This window comes from Anas acuta, chromosome W, assembly GCF_963932015.1.
Source record: "Anas acuta chromosome W, bAnaAcu1.1, whole genome shotgun sequence".
Classification (NCBI taxonomy): Eukaryota; Metazoa; Chordata; class Aves; order Anseriformes; family Anatidae; genus Anas; species Anas acuta.
In genome coordinates, this window is record NC_089016.1 from 3055392 (window position 1) to 3078336 (window position 22945).

The window sequence follows — 22945 nt, forward strand, 5'->3', positions numbered from 1 at the left end:
TGCTGGTCTTTCCTATTGTTCTCGCCTAAGGTTGCCCCTGGGGTGCTGTGGATCTGTGAGCAGTCTGAACAAGGCAGCAGCCTCTGGACACCAGCAGGACCCTGCCCTGCTCCTACCAGCCACAGCTTCAGCCCACAGCTCCCTGGGCAGCTCCTCTGCAGGCTGAGTGCTGAGCCTGGCAGGCAGCAGAGGCCCTGGCCCAGCACACTGCCCTGGGGCACAGCATGGACCCTGCTCGGCACCACAGCCCTGGGTACCCTGCCTGCAACCTGGCTTCACAGCCTGCCACCAGCCCTGTGAGAAGGAAACCTCATGTCCTGCCCCTCTGACAGCTTAGGCAGGAAATCATTGATCCAGGAAACAGCCCCATCCTCTGCACTGGAGAAGCCAGTATATACACCAGGAAACCTATATTACTGTAGTTTAGAGCCACAGATCCCTCGGGACTACCAGCCATGGAACTGACAACTGTAGAAGAGACCCCTAGGATACTTGCATCTGCATTGCCCTGCAGACAGAGACTTACCCTGTTCAGGGCTGTGAAGATTTCTCCCGCAGTGAGCTCTCAGCATCCCCCCTCCACACTGCCTTTAACATCTCCTTCCCTTCTCAGCTGCCCTTGTCCCCTGCAGGCAGTGCCCCCAGCCCTGCTGCTGTGCTGTGCAGAGGAGCTGCTCCTGGGCAGAGCTGTCTCTCTGCAGCGCTACCCGCTTGCCAGGAGCTCCCCTTGGGTCCAGGAGCCCAGCCCAGCTCAGCTGCAGAGCTCCATCCCAAGGCCTCACTGTCCCTGCCCTCTCTTGTGTCCCTTGAGATGTCTGTCACTGGGCCTTCAGGGAACCAACTTTGAAACAGGCTGACGCAATCCCCTATGATCCCTCCGTCAGATGAGGAGTGACACTTACTTTCAGCAGTGTCATTTCTCCTATCAGGAGGAGTTGCATCAAAGAATCACCTTGTCCTCTTCCACTTTTAGGCAGAACACCCAGACTGTCACTGGCAGGGATCCCATTTTCCCAAGCTGAGGCAAGAGATCACAAGGACTCAGTTGAGACATCTCATGCTGAGTTTGTTGTCTTAAGGCTCAAATGGGGCCCAGAACTTTCAATACAAAAAGTTGGGATTTCTCTTAACTTCTTCTCAAGTACAGCACCTCTGAGGTGCCAGACGTTGTATAAGATAGAATCCATTAGAACTTCAGAGACTGGAAATGTAAGTATTAGCATTTTGTCGGGGTATGCCTCCTAAAAATATTGCCTTCCTTTTTGCCTTTTCCCTGACATGGGATCTTTACCTTTAGCTAAAAAAATATATAAAACTCCCCGATAACATAACTCTCTCATCCCCCTCTAAGGGACATCCCCTCTCTGACTTCTCCTCTCCAAGCTAAACAAGCCCCGCTCTCTCAGCCTATCCTTGGATAAGAGATACTGCAGTTTCCTCATCGTCTTTGTAGCCCTCCTCTGGACTCTCTTCAGTAGTTCCATGTCCCTGTACTGGGACAGTTCCATGTTCCATGTACTGGGAGGCCCAGAACTGGACACAATACTCCAGTTGAGGCCTCACCAGGGCTGAGTAGAGGGGGACGATCACCTCTCTTGACCTGCTGGCAACACTCTTGGAAATGCACCCCAGGATACTGTTGGCCTTCTTGGCCAAGGGAACATTGCTGGTGCAAGGGAACATTGCTGACTCATGGCTAACATGCTGTCTACCAGGACTGCCTTGTCCTTCTCTGCAGAGCTGCTTTCTAACAGGTCACCGCCCAACCTCTACTGGTGCATGGGGTTATTCCTCCTAGGAGAAGGACCTTGCACTTGCCTTTCTTGAACTTAATGAGGTTCCTCACTGCCTTGCTCTACAGTCTACCGAGGTCCCTCCAAATGGCGTCACAGACTTCTGGAGTATCAGCCCCTCCTCCCAGTTTTGTATCTTCAGCACATTTGCTAAGGTTGCACTCTGTTGCATTGTCTAGGATGAATAAGTTGAACAAGACTGGACCCAGTACTGACCCCTGGGGGACAGCTGGGGATGTTCAGCCTGGAGATGAGAAGGCTCCAGGGTGACCTCATTGCAAATTTTCAGTACTTAAAGAGAGCTTATTAAAAAGATGGAGGGCCTTTTTTTTTTTTTCTCAATCACTTAATGACAGGAGAAAGGGGAATGGTTCTAAACTAAAAGAGGGGAGATTTAGGTTATGGGTGAGGCTCACATGGGTTTCTTTGTGGAACTATTGGAGAGCGTCCAGAGAAGGACTACAGAGATGATGAAGGGCCTAAGGGGTAGACGTATGAGGAGCGGCTGAGGTCACTTGGCCTGTTCAGCCTGGAAAAGAGGAGGCTGAGGGGAGACCTCATCGTGGTCTACAGCTTCCTTACGAGGGAGAGTGGAGGGGCAGGCGCCGAATTATTTTCTTTGTTTACTATTTTATTATTTTCAGTGGTCGCCCACTGGAACAGGCTCCCCACGGACATAGTCACGGCACCAAGCCTGCTGAAGTTTAAGAAGGGTTTGGACAGTGCTCTCAGTCATATGGTCTGAATTTTTGGGTAGACTTGTGTAGTGCCAGTAGTTGAGCTCGATGATCCTTATGGGTCCCTTCCAACTCGGGATATTCTATGATTCTATGATACACCAGCCATCTGCGAAAAGGCGGCCTATCAGGCCCTTAGGCACAACACCCACCTGCACAGCCATGGGCCTCCTCTTGAGATCCTGAGGCACAGGTGACCTACCTCAGAAGAACATCCCCACCCATCTCCTTGAGCCCTATGACCTGGCCAGATCTATATCAGCCTCTTGGGGCCAACCTGATTTGATTACATGATCAGAGTGCAGGGATTTGGGAGTTAGGTCTTCAGGTTAGGGTCTAGGGATTAGATCTTGCTTTCCAGGGTTAGGGATTTGGCAGAGTCTTAGAGGGAGGCTTTGGTGTTCTGCTTTGGATAGCCAGTCACTGTTTAAGGTATGGGCTAGATTTTTGGTTACGGTTTTATTATCTGCTTTGTTTGGGGATGAGGGCTGCTATTAAAACTGGGAATTTAATAATAGAAATTAAAGGCCTGAGATTAGGGTGATCAATAGGTTAAGACTAATGGTAACAGGAGATGTGTTTGGAGTTTGAGTTCAAGGTAGGATTTGATGTTGGGGATTAGAGCAGTGGATTTGTTCAGGGTGAGGGATGGCATTTCGGGGAGGACTACATGTATGTCCTAAGGTTGCAAGTTAGAAATATTGCCAAACTTGAATATTTTCCAGCATCAGCACCCTTACCTGAAACCCTTTTCTCTCTTCCAAATCTTGCCTTTCTCTTAGCCACTTCAGTCTTCTCTCCACCAATCTGCTATTTTATTTTCCTGGCCTTCCCCTGGCCTCTCATACGTGTCATCCTGCCGGGGGCAGCTTTCTAATGGCCTTTATGACCCCGGAGGCTCTGCCTCCCTGCTGTTGGCCAGCCAGGGGCTGGGACACAAGTGACCTCACAGCCAGCATCCACAGGGCTACAAGGAGCTGTTGTGCTCAGGAGGTCTCTTCCCAGCCTACATCCTCCCCCCCCAGGAGCAGTGGGTGCAGGGGATGCCCTGCACTGTCCCTCATGTTTCGCCATGTAGCATTCAGCAACACCAGTACATCCTGAAGGAAATGCCCATCTCTGTGTGGAAAAGTGAATCAAGAAATGAGTTTTAGGAAAATGTTGAGAACACTACAGAGAAGGAGTTGGTGTGAAAGTCATGATTTTTTTTGCTTTATTTAGCTGGTTTCCCAGGAGACCATACCTCTAAAGAGAAGGGACCTTGAGACTCTGTCTGTCCCACTGCACATGATAGCAGCCTTAGCGAATAGTTTCTGTCATCTCACTGCACCAATACTATGGGCAGTCTCATATGGACAAGGCAGACAAGGATTTCTGATGTAATCATTTGGTGTCCTTCCATGTAGAAACAAACCACCTGTGTGAGCTGGGTCAAGAGCCCAGTGCTGGGAAAGGTGGTTGTGAGGGGCTGCTCTGGGACCATTGTCCTGGGGCAGCATCTGCCAGGGTGTCCAGAGAACAAGGGCTCATTCCAGCCCCTGCTCTGCTGCTCTTCCCTGTCTTTGCCAGGAGACCAGCACAGCCCAGACCCTCCCCAGCTCTCCATACCTCCCTGTCCTCTCCCCAGCCCAGCCCAGCCCAGCAGAGCAGCCCAGGCTGGAATGGCCCCAAAGCAGCAAGTGGAAAAGTGGAGGGCAGTGGCAGTGTCCCTGCTGCTGACATCTGCAAATTACCTCACCTCCTCGCCTTCCCCTTGTAGAAGAGACACACAAGGCTCATTGAGTCCAACTCATTTTCAATGGCAGAGACATATTGGGGTGATTCATTCAATCTAGTCTTTGAAATTTCACCACAGGTTTAACAACTAATTCAACAGACTGCTTTCTCTATGCTTGCTGTGTTCCCTGCAGTTGCAGAGCTCTCATTTGCCTGTTCCAGCCCAGATTTAGCACCTTACCTCTGGGTGGCTCCACCTTGGACATGTTCATGCTCTGTGGGCTCTGTGCCCTGTTGACTCCCTGGCACACACATCCCTGCCAATCCCCTGGGCTCTCCTGGTGACTTCCACTTCTCTCCAGACAGACACCTGCCCGCCTTCACACCTATTGCATGCTGTGGATACAGGCAAGTGAAGTCACCATCTCTATGGTTGGCAGACACCAGCAGGCAATTCCAAAATCAGCCCTCCCTGCCTAAAAGCTGATCCTTGGTGATCAGCTGATCTTGTCGCACTGAGACCACAGAGAAACAAGCAAAGCAAGGAGCCTCCTTTGAGTCCGATCCTTTGCAATATCCATGAGATGAGATGTGGGAGAAAAGCTGAGCCTTCAAGCACTGCCCTCAGTGCCAGATCCCCTTTTATGCTGGAGGTGCTGGTACGGAGCTGTGTTAGAGACCCTGGCCTGGGGGCAAAGGACTTCCCCACAGCTGCTCAGGTTGCAAGCAACAAGAGCAATCAGAACTCACAGCAACAGAAGGGCTCTGAAGGAGAGAGTGGGAGGTGGAAGAGAGCACCTCAGGACAGACCAAACCCTTGGGTTCCCTGGTAATGCTGCTGTACCAGGACTCTTCTCCCCTCCACCTCTGCACACAGCCAAGTGCCTCTGCAGTTTCACCACAGGTGTCTGAGGAAGGATCTCAGGCAAGAAAGTCACTGCAGGGTCCTTTCTTTTATTTAAACATACAGAGAGCCTGGCTCATTGTTTCCACCAAGTTTTGGAGTCACTCAAGCAGGCATATACTGAAATGAAGGGGAGGAAAAATTTTATGTCTTTGTGCCTTTGTAGACACAATCATAAGTAAGGCAAAACCAAACAAACAAACAAAACAGCAAGTCACACTCACAGAAAACAAACATTTGGGAATATAATGATTAACATTGTAAGTGATATGCTGATGAAAACAGGCCATTTATTGCTTCTGACACACTCCAGTGATCACTTTCCATACTGCATCCTTGAGCTCCTGGTTCCTCATGCTGTAGATGAGGGGGTTCACTGCTGGAGGCACCACCGAGTACAGAACTGCCAGCAAAAGATTCAGGGAGGAGGAGGACATGGAGGGGGGTTTCAGGTAGGCAAATGTGCCACTGCTGATGAACAGGGAGACCACAGCCAGGTGAGGGAGGCATGTGGAAAAGGCTTTGTGCCGTCCCTGTTGTGAGGGTATCTTCAGCACAGCCCTGAAGATCTGCACATAGGACAGCACAAGGAAAACAAAACACCCCGATGCTACAGTGACACTAAGCATAAGAAGCCCAACTTCTCTGAGGTAGGCATCTGAACAGGAGAGCTTGAGGATCTGAGGAATATCACAGAAGAACTGGTCCAGGGCATTGCCTTGGCAGAGGGGGAGGGAAAATGTATTGGCAGTGTGCAACACGGCATAGAGAAAAGTACTGCCCCAGGCAGCTGCTGCCATGTTGACACAAGTTCTGCTGTCTATTATTGTCCTGTAGTGCAGGGGTTTGCAGATGGCAACATAGCGGTCATAGGCCATAATGGTGAGAATTGAAAACTCTGCTGAAAGGAAAAAGAAAAAGAAAAATACCTGAGCAGCACAACCTGTGTAGGAAATGGTCATTGTGTCCCACAGGGAATTGGCCATGGCTTTGGGAACAGTGGTGGTAATAGTGCCCAGGTCGAGGAGGGCGAGGTTGAGGAGGAAGAAGTACATGGGGGTGTGAAGGCGGTGGTCGCAGGCTACAGAGGTGAAGATGAGGCCGTTGCCCAGGAGGGCAGCCAGGTAGATGCCCAGGAAGAGCCCGAAGTGCAGGAGCTGCAGCTCGTGTGTGTCTGCGAATGGCAGGAGGATGAATTCTGTGGGGAAGCTGCTGTTGGACATTTGCAGCCTCAAGGCATGGATGGCTGTCAGTGGTGGAAAAGACACGGAACAAGTTAGAGAGATTTCTCTGTGCAATACCTATAGCTATATATTATGTTACATCGAGACCTCCTCAGGAGGACAAACTGCTACTTCCTTTTGAGGAACAAGTTCTCCTGACTCTAGCTCTCGGTTTTACTTCCTAAGGGTGTAGAGGGACCAGACAGATCCTCTGTGGGCTCAGCCAGAGTCAGTACTGCCCTACAGCATCTGCTGAAAACCACGGGGGATGGATTTCAGGTGCCCACTGGCCAGAGGTATCTCAGTATTTTAGGTGCTGAGCAGGACATCTAACAATATGTTGGGAAACAATGAAGTATGTAGGTTAAACTGTGTGGAGGAAAATTGTGAGGCTCCACACAGACCTACAGGTCTCTTTCAGTAGAATAATCTAACAGCCTCACTGACTGACACAACCTGACAACTCCATTAGCATTTCTCTCACTGCTCTTCAGGGCAGAAAAGTGAAAGCACAGACTCTCAAGAGTACTTTCCCTGCAGGTAGTTCTGGAGTCGATCTTCCTTGTCAAGAATCATACCCAGAGATACCCTGTGGGTACTGTGAGCTGCCTGCCCCACGCACCAGCCTCTGGAGGCGGAGGGGGCTCCTTCCATCCACAGCTTCTCCCCGAAGAACCCTGGGCAGCTCCTCGGGCAGGCTGAGCACTGAGTCTGGCAGGCAGCAGAGGTCCTGCCCCAGCACACAGTTCCTGGGGCACAGCAGGGACCCTGCTCTGCACCACAGCCCTGGCCACCCCTGTGTGGTGGTTTTACCATGCTAGGCAGCTAAACACTACAACTGCTGTTTCACTCCCCCTCCTTAGACGAGGAGGAGAAAAAGTAAAGTAAAGAACAACTCATAGATTGAGATAAGGATAATTTAATTCCTTTGGTTGGTTTAAGTCAGCTGCCCTGGTGATGTTTCTTTTCTTACTTTTTTTGCCCACACCCTAAGAGTGTTAGAGAGAGTCCTGATGCTGTGTCAGCACTGCTCAGCAGCAGACACAGCACTGGTGTGATAGCACTGCTGTTCTAGCTACAAGTGCAGAGCACAGCAGTGTATGGGCTGCTGCAGGGAAAGTTAAAATCCCAGCCAGACCCAGTACATCCTGCTTGCACCCTGCCTGCGCATCATGCAGCTGTCACCACAAGAAGAAACCATCATCCCCTGTCCCTGTGACAGCTTTGGCAGGTAATCCCTGTTCTGGAGCTTCTCATTCTTCTCTTATTCAAAGAAACTCTGAGAGTCCCCCCCTGACAGCTCCCATAGGTTGTGCGATTTGCCAGCAAATCTGGAGATGGCACCAGGAACAACAGCTGTGTTGCCCTGCAGCCAGAGACTTACCCTGTTCAGGGCTGTGAAGATTTCTCCCACAATGAGCTCTCAGCATCCCCCCTCCACACTGCCTTTAACATCTCCCTCCCTTCTCTCACTGCCCTTGTCCCCTGCAGGCAGTGCCCCCAGCCCTGCTGCGCTGTGCAGAGGAGCTGCTCCTGGGTAGAGCTGTCTCTCTGCAGTGCTGCCCGCTTGCCAGGAGCTCCCCTTGGGCCCAGGAGCCCAGCCCAGCTCAGCAGCACAGGGAGCTGTTGCCAAGTCCCTGGGCCTCCAGGGGAATCAACTTTGAAACAAACTAAAGTGAGAGAGGGAGTTAGGAGAATACAATGACTTACTAACTTTTTAGAAAAGAATTTACTGGGCTGGGCTGGGAAGAGGACAGGAAGGTGTGGAGAGCTGGGGAATTTGGGCTGGGTTGGCCTCCTGCAAGAGTCAGGGAGGACTGGCAGAGCAGGGGCTGGGCTGGGCTCTTGTTATCTAAAGACTACATGTAGAAACATGAGTCTGGATGTGTGGCTGGCCTTCTGAAGCATGAGCTGGTTGGCAGGCAGAGTACCTGAGGGATTGTGCAGGGCATCCTCTGCACACACTGCTCCTGGTTGTTCTGGAAAGAGGCCTCCTGAGCACAACAGCTCCTTGTAGTCCTGTGGATGCTGGCTATGAGGTCACTGCTGTCTCAAAACCTGGCTGGCCAACAGCAGGGAGGAAGAGCCTCTGAGGTCATAAAGGCCTTCAGAAAGCTGCCCCCAATAGGGTGAGTCCTTTCGGGAGGCCAGGGAAATGCTGGGAGAATAAAGGTGAGAGATTTGGGGGAGGTAAGAGAGAGTTGGCTAAGAGAAAGGAAAGATTCTGAAGAAGAGAGAGGGGTTCGGGTAAGGCTACTGCTGCTGCAACACCTAGTGGGAATAAATTCATGTTAGATCCTGACAAAAATTTCTAACAAGTAACTGTAAACCCTAGGCCTACTCTTAAGCACCATCTCTCATCATGAAATGAATCCTCTGTAGTAATCACCAACCTCGAACCTTACCCTGAAGACAAAGCCCATAACCACTCAGACATAACCACTTACCGTTTTTTACCCCATTGCTCACCATAATCCACAGCCCTTAATTCCTAGCATTAAATTGCTTTAACCCTAGCCCTCACCCAGGCAGAAATAAAACCATAACCAAAAATCCAGCCCATAACCTAAACACTGAATGGGTTGACAAAGCAGAACACCAAAGCCTCAACCTAAGTCTCTGCCCAATCCCTAACCTGGAAGGCAAGGTCTAATCACTAGGCCTTAACCTGAACACCTAATCCTCAAATCCATCTTTCCTGGACTTTAATAGTGAAAGCGAAGTGTCTGGCTGTGGAGGTGACTCTGAGGTCACTTTTGCCTCTGGAGCTGATGGACCATCAGCAGGAGCATGGCTGGGCAAGCGAGTGGGAGCAGGCATGTGGCTTGGTTGTGTCTATCTGAGGAGCTAAAAAGCCTGCAGGAAGGCTATATTGCTTGTAAGATCACGGAGAGGTTCCTTTTGTCTGGTCAGTTGACTGGCCAGAGGAAAGCTGATAGATTGGGATGCCTGTGTGAAGGATGGTTTCTGAGATGTTGGAACTTCCCTTCGTCACAGAAAACTTACCCTGATCACGGTGAGAGAAAACTTGCTAGAAATTGAGGCTTGGATGATGGAGACAGGGCATGAGAGGGAAGATACATCGCTAAAAGGCTTTAGTGTCAGAGGTCACCTGGAGGGAATCTGTTCTCTGTCCATACCTTTGTGTTTCAAGGCACAGCTGGAGAGGGTACATGAATCATCAGTGAAGGCATAGCAATGCTAAGCAAGGTAGGAAAACAAGATGCATGTTTTCAGCCTGCAGGGAAACTGGGATGGGTGTGGGACGTCATAGGACAGCCAGTGGTGGAGATGGACAAGGACACTGGCAAGAGTAGACTTAGCCATTAAAAACAAGGTCTTTTCCCCTTGGCTATTGCAGGTCTCTCTGCCACCAAGGCCTAGGAGGAGACATGTTGTCCTATTAGCAATGGGGGCTCGTCACCTCTTTGCACCTCCTGACAGAGGCTAGGAGGTATCACAGCCTTGTCTTTCACTTGGTACTGCATACCCCACATCCCACTGTCTGAGGAAGAGCCCAGAGCCTCACATGAGAGACAGGACATCTCTGCCCAGAGCTGGCATCAGGGTTTGGTCTTTGTGCTTGATGAACCAAAGCCAGCATTCTCTCAGCCTCAGAGCCACCTCCAAAGTGCCTTGGCCAACCTGTAATCATGACCTCCAATTGACTCATCAGTCTCCTTTCAGGAGCTGAAGTTGTTGGACTTTGCAGAAGCTATACTTTGGGGTTTATTAAGACACAGCAAGCCCTGAGTGTCTCTTAAGGAGGTCTGGACAGGTAGGAGAAGTCTGACCCTTTATGGACAACTTTGCTCCTCACCTTCCAACCCCACTATTTCTGTCATTGCCCCACCAGGATTTGCATCACTTCTCCTGACATCAGACTTCTCCAAAGAAGTCTGCAGTTGCACCTTGTAGATCCCTTGCACCAGCTCCCTCCTTAGAGAAATGGCCATGAAGGAGACCATGGTGGAGCAGGTGGACCTGTACTGAAGAAGGCTGCAGCCTGTGGAGGAACCCCACTAGAGTAGATTCTGTCCCAGAGCTGTAGCCCATGGAGAAGAGCCCACGCAGGAGCAGGTGACCTGGCAGGAGCTGCTGCCCGTGGGGGACCCAGGTTGGAGCAGTGTGCTCCTGAGGGATGGACCCCGTGGTATGGACCCATATCTGAAACAGTTCTGGAAGAGTTGCTGCCTGTGGGAAGCCCACACAGGATCAGTTTGGGAAAGATGTGATCCCATGGGAGGGACCCCACGTTTAAGGAAGAGAGTGACCAAGAAGGTCAGAAACAAAATTCTATAGACTGACCACAGACCCCCTTCCCCTGTTCCCCTGTGCTGCTCGGGAGGAGGAGGTGGAAGATGGTAAATGGGGGAAAGTGTTCTGGGCTTTCTTTACTTTGTTTCTCACCTCTTTAGCTTGCTAGTAATAGGCAATAAATTCTACAGTCTATCTCCCTACTCTGAGTCTGTTTTGCCCATCACAATAGTTTTTGAGCAGTCTCCCTGTCCTTCTCTCAACCTTTGAGCCCTTTGCATTGTATTTTCTCCCCCTTTCCTTTTGAGGAAGGGGGAGTGATAGAGTGGTTGTGTTGGAGCTCAGCTGCCCACCCAAGTAAAACCACCACAGATTGGAAGAGGTGATCCATGAAGACTAAGCAGCTTCCTTGGGCCCCTCTCCCCTGAAGGGCTTTGTCCCATGGGACTCTACAAAGGAGATGCCCAAAGAGGCCAAGTCTGCTTTCCTGAAGCCCAGGATAGTGAGCCTTCTGTGCTCCCTCCTTGCTGCACTTAGCAGCCTAAACTGCACCATTTGACAGCCACTGCAGCCCAGGCTGCCCTTGAGCTTCACATTCCCCACCAGCCCCTCCTTGTTGCTGAGAACGACGTCCAGCATAGCACTTCTCTCCGCTATCAATGGAAGAAGGAAGGTATCATTAATGCATAACAGGACCTTCCTGGATTGACTATGCCCTGCTGTGCTGTCCCTCCAGCAGATACCAGGTCCCCCGAGGACCACATCTTTAGAATGTGAGGCTTCTTCTATCTGTTTATAGAGGGCGTCATCTGCTGGTCTTGCCGATCAGGTGGCCTGCAGCAGACTCCCACTATAATGTCCCCTGTCCCTACCCTCTCTTTACTCCTGACCCATCAGCTTGCTGTCAGATCCTCACTCATCCCCAGGCAGAGCTCCATGCACTCCAGCTGCTCACACACATAGAGGCCACACTGAACTGAAACAACTGAACAAGCTCCCATGGGTTTGTGGGGTGTGTGAGGGGAGCTTCATCACACAAGGATCACCACATGGATCAAGGGTTTCCAGCTGGGGATGAGATGCCACAAATGGATAGGTGCACTGGACAAGGGTACCTAACCCCTCCCCATCCCTGCCTGTGTGTCCTATTTGTTATTGGCCATGAACAGAGTTTTCCAGAGGGAATATTTGCACCTCTCAGTGACAGTCAAACTCTCTTAGGAATAACTGTAATTCTGTACTCAGCCTCTCTCTGCTGTTTCAAAGGGATATTTGGCAATTATTTGAGTTGACTTTAAAGTATGTTCTGCAAAAGTGACTCTTGCTTTTCAGGAGCTGTCAGCCCTGGAGCCCCAGGGACATCTCAAGAGAGACAAGAAGTAAAGAGGCAGCAAAGCCTAGGGCTGGAGCTGTGCTGCTGAGCTGGGCCGGGCTCCTGGGCCCAAGGGGAGCTCCTGGCAAGCGGGCAGCACTGCAGAGAGACAGCTCTGCCCAGGAGCAGCTCCTCTGCACAGCACAGCAGCAGGGCTGGGGGCACTGCCTGCAGGGGACAAGGGCGGCTGAGAGAAGGGAGGGAGATGTTAAAGGCAGTGTGGAGGGGGGATCCTGAGAGCTGATTGTGGGGGAAATCTTCACAGCCCTGAACAGGGTAAGTCTCTGGCTGCAGGGCCGCACAGCTGTTGTTCTTGGAGCCATCTCCAGATTTTCTGGCAAATCCCACAGCCTGTGGGAGCTTTCAAGAGGACTCTCAGAGCTTCTTTGGATAAGAGGAGAATGAGAAGATCCAGAGCCAGGATTTCCTTTGAAAACTGTCAGAAGTACAGGACGTGAGGGTTCATTCATATGGGGCTGCTTGCAGGCTGTGCAGCTGGGGTGCAGGCAGGGGTGGCCAGGGCTGTGGTGCCGAGCAGGGTCCCTGCTGTGCCCCAGGGGCTGTGTGCCAGGGCAGGGCCTCTGCTACCTGCCAGGCTCAGCACTCAGCCTGCCTGGGGAGCTGCCCAGGGTGCTGTGCGAAGAAGCTGTGAGTGTTAGAAGCCCCCTGGCAGGGCAGGAAATGGCAGGGTTCTGTTGGTGCCCAGAGCCTGTTGCCTGGGGCAGGCTGCTCACAGCTACACAGCACCTCCACTGCATCTTTGGGGATATTCTTGACAGTGAAAACCAAGGCAGGGACTACCTGAAGGGAAGACACTCTCTGGAGTCTGTGCTTTAACTTTCCTTCCCTGAAGGGCAGTCAGGAGGATCATAATGAAGTTGTCAGGTTTGTATCAGTGACAGATGCCCCTGGATATTTACACTGAAAGAGATCTGTAGGTCTATGAGGAACCTCATAACTAAGCAGGACTCTCCTCCTGTCCAGATGCTGCTCTATGAGTCAGGCTCCAGAGCACCCCGAGGGTATTTTGGAAGGGACTTTTCAGGAGGAAGATCAGAGCAAGGAATTCTTGAAGGGAAGGTGTTTGCATTTCGATTTCTCTCCTCTTGCTCTCCTGGGTGGCAGTGGGAGATGGGAATGTATTTCTATATTTTCATGAAGACCCTGAGAGCCAAGTTCTTCTTAGCTCTTGATAGGTATGAGCTACTCCATAGCCAGTGAACACAGAGAGATATTCCTAAAAATTATACAGGGACAGGTGGTGTCTGCAAGACAGAGTTGAGCACATAGTGGGTGGGATGGGGTCTGTGAGCAATGGCAGGGAGGATAAGTGGGGAGAGAGAAGCAGCTGCCAACAGGGACAGCTCAAGGAAGTAGAGACCTGGGCAGGGATGGAGAGGGAGCTGCTGCCTGAAACACCAAGGGAGGGAGGCTTCAGACACCCCCTGCCAGGCCTGCAGTGAAGGCACCTTCCCTGCAGCAATCCCCTGTTCTCCTCTGACACCCAGCACAGCATCTGCCCTCAGGGGCTTTAGGGCATGAGCCACCTCCTCCTCAGGAAGACCTCCAGGAGAGGAAAGGAGCCGGTGTCCTGCAAGGTGATGCACAAGAATGAGACTAAGAGTACCTGCCCTGCAGTGTCACTTCCAAAGGTGGCGTGCAAGCTTGTAAACTGAAGGCTTCCTTGCACGCCCATCTGCCTTTCTCTGTGTCAGCAGGTTGGAGCATTGTGGTATTCTTTCTTATTTCTCCACCTGTGTGGGGGTCTCTTAATCTCTTTGTCAGGGGTGCAGGTGGGTGTAAGCTTCTGTTCTGACATGGATTGCTGGGCCCTGCCCTGAGGGCATCTTTTTGGGAACAAGGTGCCCAAGCTTCATTTTAAACTGTCAGACACGCCTGTCATCCACTTGGGAGGGTTGGAGATGAGCTGATTCATTCCTCATTCAGATCAGGGAAGGGTAAGTTCTGTGGGAGGTGTGAATCTCGCTCAGAGAAGTCTGTCTAACTTGTCTCTGTTTTTTTCCTCCATGGATAGCCAGTCCTGTCCAGAGGCTGCAAATGTCCAACAGCACCTTCCCCACAGAGTTCCTCCTCCTGCCATTCGCAGACACACGCGAGCTGCAGCTCCTGCACTTTGGGTTCTTCCTGGGCATCTACCTGGCTGCCCTCCTGGGCAACGGCCTCATCCTCACAGCCATAGCCTGCAACCACCGCCTCCACACCCCCATGTACTTTTTCCTCCTCAACCTCTCTCTCATCGACCTGGGCACTATTACCACCACTGTTCCCAAAGCCATGGCCAATTCCCTGTGGGATACCACAACCATTTCGTATGCAAGTTGTGCTACCCAGGTCTTTTTCTTTATTCTCTTTGTCTCAGCAGAGTTTTATCTTCTCATCATCATGGCCTATGACCGCTACATTGCCATCTGCAAACCCCTGCACTATGGGACAATAATGGCCAACAGAACTTGTATCAACATAATAGCAGTTCTCTGGGGCAGTACTTTTGTCTATGCTCTGCTGCACACTGCCAGTACATTTTCCCTTCCTCTTTGCCAAGGCAATGTCCTGGACCAGTTCTTCTGTGAACTTCCCCAGATCCTCAAGCTCTCGTGCTCAGATGCCTACCTCAGAGAAGCTGGGCTTCTTATGTTTAGTGCCTGTTTATTATCTGGGTGTTTTGTTTTCCTTGTGCTGTCTTATGTGCAGATCTTCAGGGCTGTGCTGAGGATCCCCTTGCAGCAGGGCCGGCAGAAAGCCTTTTCCACGTGCCTCCCTCACCTGGCTGTGGTCTCCCTGTTCATCAGCACTGGCATATTTGCCTACCTGAAGCCCCCCTCCATCTCTTCTCCATTCCTCAACCTTTTGCTGGCCATTCTGTACTCCGTGGTGCCCCCAGCTCTGAACCCCCTCATCTACAGCATGCAAAACAAGGAGCTCAAGTGTGCTGTTAGGAGACAGATTTGGGGAATGTTTTCCAGTACTTAGAAAGATCCCTTCACTGTCCAATAATGAATACAAGTAAATCTCCTTCCAAGCTTCTGTTTTCTTTGTACTCATTATTATTATTATTAATTACTTTTTTCTTTTTTTTTTTGGGGGGGGGGAGTGGGTAGGTCATTATTACTGCTTCTGTTCCTTGCATTTGTACATAAATATTTGGATTCCCCCCACTGCTGTGAACGAACAAACTTGTTCTGTCCCATTAGTAGGCTGTATAGACAGCCTACTAACACTCACCTAACACTGTGAGTCAGTGAAGACTATCTCATGACATCTCAGTAATAAAATGGAATTACCCCAGTGCAATGCGTGAAGCCTGGGACTTCCTTTCCCCCAAAAACTTGTCAAGAATAGGCCCAAAGAATTGCTCCCCAAAAGGATCTGTTCTTGCTTCAGTTCAGGAGGGAATGGCTCATTTTTGCATTGTGACCTGTCAGAGACCAAGGACTAGATTTAACACTCATCCATGGGTGTCTGCTGACAGCAGAGGCAGCGAATGGTCACTGCATTACATAGCCAGGGCTGTTCCCACATGTGACCCATAGATGAAGTCCTTCAGAAGGGGAATCTGGAGCTGCATGCAGCGCCCAGGTTACCTCCAAGGACATGGGAGCCTGGTGTGGGCAGTGACTGCAGCCCCTCTGAAAGTGAGAGATCTCCCACTCTGAGCTCAGCCACAGGGAAAGAACTAAAGCCAGGTATTTCAGGGAACCTGTGACTCCACAATCTCAGAGAAGAGAGTGGGCATCCAGCAGGCAGAGGGAAGGGAAAGTGGGGAGTGATTCAATTCCCCCTTCGTGAAGTACCTTTGTCTGAAGTACCTCTGTACAGCCTGTTTGTTCTGCATAGCAGTACCAACAGCTTGGGGACCACATGTGGGGAGTGTGGGGATTGCCATTCCCGACTACCCAAGGGGAGCTAATCTTTGAAATTTGACCAGCTCCATCCTCCTGCAGGCATCAGTGTCTGTAATGGTGGAACAGCTATGGTGGATCAGCACTGGGTCATGGGCTCACACATTTCAATACCCATCTGCAGAAAGCACCGACTAACCTGATCTACCTGTGAACCTATCACTGCTCAGTAAGATGATGGTACTGAACACCTCCAGAGGTCCCTTCTGACTCAGGGAAGAAAGGGCTAGACTGTGGAGTTAGAGTGCATGATAATGCTGTGTTTTGAGGCCTCGCTGCTGTTTGTAATTCCTGCTCCTCAAGGTTACACAGTGAGTGGTGTCATTCTCAAAATGAGTCTCTGCCCTTGGGAACCTGGAGTACAGCTGGTACAATGATACTACAGAAAAGTTCTCAGAGACATTGCAAGACATTCCAGAATGACTGAATCACAAATTGCTTGGAGTTGGAAAAAGTCTGTGGGACACCAAGACCATCTCCTACTCAGTATGTGTTGCCCAGGTTTTTTTCTTTCTGTTCATGACTGGAGGAGAGTATTGTCTTCTCAGCTTCATGGCCTATGACCGCTATGTTACCATCTGCAAGCCTCTGCACTATGGGAGCCTCCTGGGCAGCAGAGCTTGTGTCCAGATGGCAGCAGCTGCCTGGGGCAGTGGCTTTCTCAATGCCATGGTGCACACTGCCAGTACATTTGGAAAGGCCTTGCAGAGGGATCTGGATAGGTTGGAGAGCTGGGCGATCACCAACCGCATGAAGTTCAATAAGAGCAAGTGCCGGGTCCTGCACCTGGGACGGGGAAACCCTGGCTGCACATACAGACTGGGCGATGAGACGCTGGAGAGCAGCCTAGAAGAGAGGGGTCTGGGGGTCGTGGTAGACAGCAAGTTGAATATGAGCCGGCAGTGTGCCCTGGCAGCCAGGAGGGCCAACCGTGTCCTGGGGTGCATCAAGCACGGCATCGCTAGTAGGTCGAGGGAGGTGATTGTCCCGCTCTACTCTGCGCTGGTGCGGCCTCACCTCGAGTACTGTGTGCAGTTCTGGGCACCACAGTATAAAAAGGACATGAAACTGTTGGAGAGTGTCCAGAGGAGGGCTACGAAGATGGTGAAAGGCCTGGAGGGGAAGACGTACGAGGAACAGCTGAGGGCACTGGGCCTGTTCAGCCTGGAGAAGAGGAGGCTGAGGGGAGACCTCATCGCAGTCTACAACTTCCTTGTAAGGGGGTGTCGAGAGGCAGGAGACCTTTTCTCCATTAACACCAGCGACAGGACCCGCGGGAATGGGGTTAAGCTGAGGCAGGGGAAATTTAGGCTTGACATCAGGAGGGGTTATTCACAGAGAGGGTGGTTGCACACTGGAACAGGCTCCCCAGGGAAGTGGTCACTGCACCGAGCCTGTCTGAATTTAAGAAGAGATTGGACTGTGCACTTAGTCACATGGTCTGAACTTTTGGGTAGACCTGTGTGGTGTCAAGAGTTGGACTTGATGATCCTTATGGATCCCTTCCAACTCAGGATATTCTATGATTCTATGATTCTACCTGGATGTCTATGAGGCTTTTGAAATGATCTCTCACAACTTTTTCGCTACTGAACTGGAGGAATATGGGCTTGATGGATTGACTGTTAGATGGAGAAAAGAATTAGCTAGATGGCCTCATCCAAAGAGTTGATACTCCTTGTGAGTCTATGGGCAGAGGTCCTGCCCCTCATGGCATAGTCAGACAGCAGAAACAGAGCTCCTGGAAGAGAACTGCAGTTCTCTGCAGTGCCCCCCTTGGGCAGTGGGGAATGGATGTCCCTGTGCTCCCCACAAGTTGTCCCCAAGCTGTTGGTGCTGCCTTGCAGAGCAAATGGGCTGTGGTGCTGTGGGGTGAATCGGCATGGCTGTGCTAGTCAAGGTGGGAAGCAGACTCAGGCAGGTCCAGATCACTGATCTGGACCCTGTGAATTCCAGGTTCCTTGTGAATACCTGGCTTTAGTTCCTTCCCTGTGGCTGAGCCCACAGTGGGAGATCTCTCACTTTCAGAGGGGCTGCAGTCAGTGCTCATGCCATGCTCCGCTGTCCCTGGAGGTACCCTGGGCTCTGCAGGAAGCTCTAGATTCCCCTCCTGAAGGACATCATCTACAGGTCAGACAAGGGAACAGCCCTGGCTATGTAACGCAGTGACCATTTGCTGTCTCTGCTGTGAGCAGACACCCATGGGTGAGTCTTAAACCTAGCCCTTGGTCTCTGACAGGTCACAATGTGACAATGAGCCATTCCCTCCGGAACAGAAGCAGGAACAGACTTTTGTAGGGAGCAATTATTTGGGCCTATTCTTGACACTTGTTAGGCAAAGAAATCCCAGCCTTCAGGCATTTCATTGTGGTAATTCCGTTTTATTACAGAGGTGCTAGAAGAGAATATTGCTTAACTCACAGGGTTAGATGCACATTTATACAGCCTCCATATGGGACAGAACAGGTTCATTCATTCACTGCACTGACGAGAATCCTGGTATTTATGCAGGAACACAAGAAACCCAGGTAGCAAAAATGACAATGAGAAAAAAAATAAATATATATATATAGCCACCTGTTAAAGAGAACCAAAATATAAGTCTGAAAGTTGATGTACTGGCATTCATGATTGGAGAGCGAAGGGATCTTTATGAGTATTGAAAAACATCCCCCAAATCAGTTTCCTAACAGCATCCTTCAGCTCCTTGTTCCTCATGCTGTAGATGAGGGGGTTCACTGCTGGAGGCACCACTGAGTACAGAACTGCCAGCAAAAGATTCAGGGATGAGGAAGAGATGGAGCGGGGCTTCAGGTAGGCAAACATGACAGTGTTGATGAACAGGGAGACCACAGCGAGGTGAGGGAGGCATGTGGAAAAGGCTTTGTGCTGGCCCTGCTCTGAGGGCATCCTCAGAACAGTCCTGAAGATCTGCACGTAGGACAGCACAAGGAAAACAAAACATCCAATACCTGAACAGAAGCAAAACATTATGAACCCAAGTTCTCTGAGGTAGGCATCTGAACAGGAGAGCTTAAGGATCTGGGGAAGTTCACAGAAGAACTGGTCCAGGGCATTACCTTGGCAGAATGAAAGGGAAAATGTATTGGCAGTGTGCACCAAAGCACTGAGAACACCAGCACCCCAGACAACTACTGCCATGTTGACACAAGTTCTGCTGGCCATTATGGTCATATAGTGCAGGGGCTGGCAGATGGCAACGTAGCGGTCATAGGCCATGACAGTGAGAAGGTAAAACTCTGCTGTGACAAAGACAACAAACATAAAGACTTGGGTAGCACATCCCAAGTAGGAAACATCCTTGGTGTCCCAGAGGGAGTTGGCCATGGCTTTGGGAACAGTGGTGGTAATAGTGCCCAGGTCAAGGAGGGCGAGGTTGAGGAGGAAGAAGTACATGGGGGTGTGGAGGCGGTGGTCGCAGGCTATGGCTGTGAGGATGAAGCAATTGCCCAGGAGGGCAGCCAGATAGATGCCCAGGAAGAGCACGAAGTGCAGGAGCTGCAGCTCACGTGTGTCTGAGAATGGCAGGAGGAGGAACTCTGTTGGGAAGCTGCTGTTGGACATTTGCTACCTCTGGCCATGTGGACCTGTAGATGGAGGAAGAGACAGAGACAAGTTAGAGAGACTTCTCTGAGCCTCATTCACACAAATCACCATTCCCTGAGCTGAATGAGGAATGAATCCACTCATCCTCCAACCCTTCCAACTGAATGACAGTGTGCCTGACTGTTTCAAACGGACCTTGGGCACCTTGTTCACAAGAAGACACCCTCAGGACAGGGCCCCAGCAGTCAATGTCAGAACAGAAGCTTACACCCACCTGCACCCCAGACAAAGAGTATAGGAGAATCACAGACAGGTGAACAAATAAGAAAGAATACAACAATGCTCCAATCTGCTGACAAAGGAAAATGTAGATGGGCATGCAGGGAAGCCTTCACATTACCAAGCTTGCATGCCACCTATGGAAGTGACACTGCAGGGCAGGTACTCTTAGCCTTCTTGTTGTCTATCACCTTGCAGGACACAGGCTCCTCTCCTCCTTTGGATGTCCAGCTGAGGAGAAAGTGACTCAATCATAAAGAGCAGGGAGTTGCTGCAGAGAAAGTGCCTGCACTGCAGACCTGGCAGGGACTGTCTGAATCCTCCTTCCCTTGGTGTTTTGGGCAGCAGTTCCCTCTCCCTCCCTGCCTTGGTCTCTACTACCTGGAGCTGTCCCTGCTGGCAGCTCCTTCCCTGTCCCCACATCTCCTCCCTGCCATTGATCCCAGACCCTGTCCCACCCATTTTGTGCTCAGCTCTGCCCCGCAGACACCTCCTGTCCCAGGGAACTTTTCAGGGACAACTCCCCATATTGTGTGGCTAAGGAACAGATCTGACCTAACAGGAGGTAACTAGAACTGGTGACTCAGTGACTTCATAATAATGTAAAAATAAATTCCCATCTCGTACTGCCATCCAGCAAAGCAAGAGGAGAAATCACAAAGCACAAAATCATTCTCTTCAAGTATTCCTTGCTCTGGTGTCTCAGTTGAAGATTCCCCTCTGTCATGGACTGGAGGTGCTGTGGAGCTCTGGGCAGCAGCAGGAACCTGCCCTGCCCTGTCCTGCTGGGGGGGTTCCTAACACCCACAAATTCTCACTGCTGTGCCCTGGGAAGTTCCCAGGGCATGCTGAGTGCTGAGCATGGCAGGCAGCAGAGGCCCTGCCCTGACACACAGCCCCTGGGGCACAGCAGGGACCCTGCTCTGCACCACAGCCCTGGCCACCCCTGCCTGCACCCTGCCTGCACAGCCTGCAGCTGGCCCCATGAGAAGGAACCCTCATATCCTGTCCCTCTGACATCTGTGTCTGGTAAACCCTGCTCTGAACCATGTCATTCATACAGTAGAGATAGTAGAAAGTCCTCCTGAAAGATCCCATAGGATGTGGGATTTGCCAGCAAATCTGGAGATGGCACCAGGAACAACAGCTGTGTTGCCCTGCAGCCACAGACTTACCCTGCTCAAGACTGTGAAGATTTCTCCCGAAGTGAGCTCTCAGCATCCCCCCTCCACACTGCCTTTAACATCTCCCTCCCTTCTCTCAGCGGCCCTTGTCCCCTGCAGGCAGTGCCCCCAGCCCTGCTGCTGTGCTGTGCAGAGGAGCTGCTCCTGGGCAGAGCTGTTTCTTTGCAGTGCTGCCCACTTGCCAGGAGCTCCCCTTAGGCCCAGGAGCCCAGCTCATCAGCACAGGGAGCTCTTGACAAGTCCCTGTGCCTCCAAGTTAATCAACTTTGATACTGACTGAAGCAATTACTGGTGTTTGTTCCCTCCACTGGGAAGGAAACTTATTTCCAGTGCTATCATTTCTCATACAGAAAACTATTAGGTCCAAGTCCATATAGAAAACTAAACGTCCAAACTATTAGGACCTTTTCATATCCTGTTTTTAGGCAGGGCACCCACACAAGGACAGGGAGGGATCTGCCTTCCCCCTGCTGAGGGAAGTGTTCCATCTGAATCAAGCAAGGCATCTCCTCTTTTGTTTGCAGTCCAGAGGCTAGAGGGAGGTTAGATGCCTCTCTCATGACTCGTGGAATTCCACAGGAGTTTCCTTGTGCAGTAGTTTAGATGGGCGCACACCAGATATCTGCATGTCAGCTGCGTGTCTCAGCTCCCAGCACACTGAATGGAGATGGAGGGCAGGAAGAATCTGTTCAGATGCAGATCCCTGGTAACATTGGAGGTGCCAGAGTGACATCGAGTGACATTTGTAGTGTCAGATTTCTCTGGGTCATAAACAGAGGTGATATGAGGAAACTGCTACCAGCTGTAGCCCAATGGCAAAGAAGTAAAGGTAGGATCTATTGAACCTCTAAAGACTTTATTGCTCCCAAATCCATTTAGATATGAAATGTAGATGTGAAATATGCCAATATAAGTATGTTTGGGAGATACAATATCTCCATTTAAGTTATTGGGAGGACATGCATTTTTGGAAATATCTATATACATTTATATTTGCATAGAGGGAGTGTCCTCATCTTGCTGGGACATGTCCCAGACCTATGAAAAAAATCATGAGATCTTCTAGACAATCTACAAAATTCTGAAAATGAAGACTTCTTACACACCGACAACAACACAACATGTTTTTATTTATTTCACAGAATTACTGAATGGTTGAAGGGCCCTCCAGCGATCATCTATTCCAACGCCCCTGCTCCAGCAGGCTCACCTACAGCATGTTACACAGGATCACATCCAGGTGGGTTTTGAGTATCTCCAAAGAAGGAGACTCCACAGCCTCCTCGGGCAGTCTGTTCTCGTGCTCTCTCACCTGAACTGTAAAGAAGTTCTTCCTCATATGACAATGAAATCTCCTGTCATTCAATTTACACCCATTACCCCTTGTCCTATCATTCACCACCACTGAGAAGAGCTTGGCCCCATCCACTTTACATTGTCCCATCAAGTATTTCTAACGGTTGATAAGATCCCTTCTCAATCTCCTCTTCTCTAGGCTAAACTGACCAAGCTTATTTAGACTTTCCTCACAGGACATATGTTTCAATACCTTAATCATCTTCGTGGTTCTACTCTGGACCCTGTCTAGAAGTTCTATATTCCTCTTGTACTGGGGAGCCCAGAACTGGACACAATACTCCACTTGTGGCCTCAACAGGGTTGAGCAGAGGGGGAGGATCACCTCCCTCGACCTGCTGTCCATGCTCCTCTTGATGCAAGCTAGGACCTCATCGGCCTTCTTGGCCACAAGGGCACATTGCTGGTTCATGGTTAACTTCTCCACCATGACTCCCATGTCCCTATCCACCAAGCTGCACTCCACCAGGTCAGCCCCCGACCTGTACTGGTGCCTGAGGTTGTTCCTCCCCAGGTTCAGGACCCAGCACTAGCTCCTGTTGAACCTCAGTGAGGTTCCTCTGTGCCCAGCTCTCCAGCCTGTCCAGGTCCCTCTGAGTGGCCGCACAGGCCTCTGATGTGCCAGCCACTTTGACAA

The 22945-nt window shown here is 50.8% G+C and overlaps 3 protein-coding genes across 3 annotated transcripts; 1 reads left to right on the plus strand and 2 right to left on the minus strand.

The window, feature by feature from the left end:
* Nucleotides 1-5440: 5440 nt before the first annotated feature.
* Nucleotides 5441-6373, minus strand: LOC137847115 (olfactory receptor 14C36-like). Its single transcript, XM_068665395.1, has one exon. The coding sequence runs from the start codon at nt 6371-6373 to the stop codon at nt 5441-5443; it is 933 nt and encodes a 310-aa protein (XP_068521496.1).
* Nucleotides 6374-14228: 7855 nt separating this feature from the next.
* Nucleotides 14229-14993, plus strand: LOC137847492 (olfactory receptor 14C36-like). The gene has a single exon (XM_068665760.1). The coding sequence runs from the start codon at nt 14229-14231 to the stop codon at nt 14991-14993; it is 765 nt and encodes a 254-aa protein (XP_068521861.1).
* Nucleotides 14994-18547: 3554 nt separating this feature from the next.
* LOC137847493 (olfactory receptor 14A16-like) lies at nt 18548-19507 on the minus strand. Its single transcript, XM_068665761.1, has one exon. It carries the CDS (start codon nt 19505-19507, stop codon nt 18548-18550), a length of 960 nt encoding a protein of 319 aa, XP_068521862.1.
* Nucleotides 19508-22945: the final 3438 nt, after the last annotated feature.

Bases quoted from the DNA above. Each gene is read 5' to 3' on its own strand.
- LOC137847115 (XM_068665395.1), bottom strand. From the start codon at position 6,373: ATGTCCAACAGCAGCTTCCCCACAGAATTCATCCTCCTGCCATTCGCA.
- LOC137847492 (XM_068665760.1), top strand. From the start codon at position 14,229: ATGTACTTTTTCCTCCTCAACCTCTCTCTCATCGACCTGGGCACTATT.
- LOC137847493 (XM_068665761.1), bottom strand. From the start codon at position 19,507: ATGTCCAACAGCAGCTTCCCAACAGAGTTCCTCCTCCTGCCATTCTCA.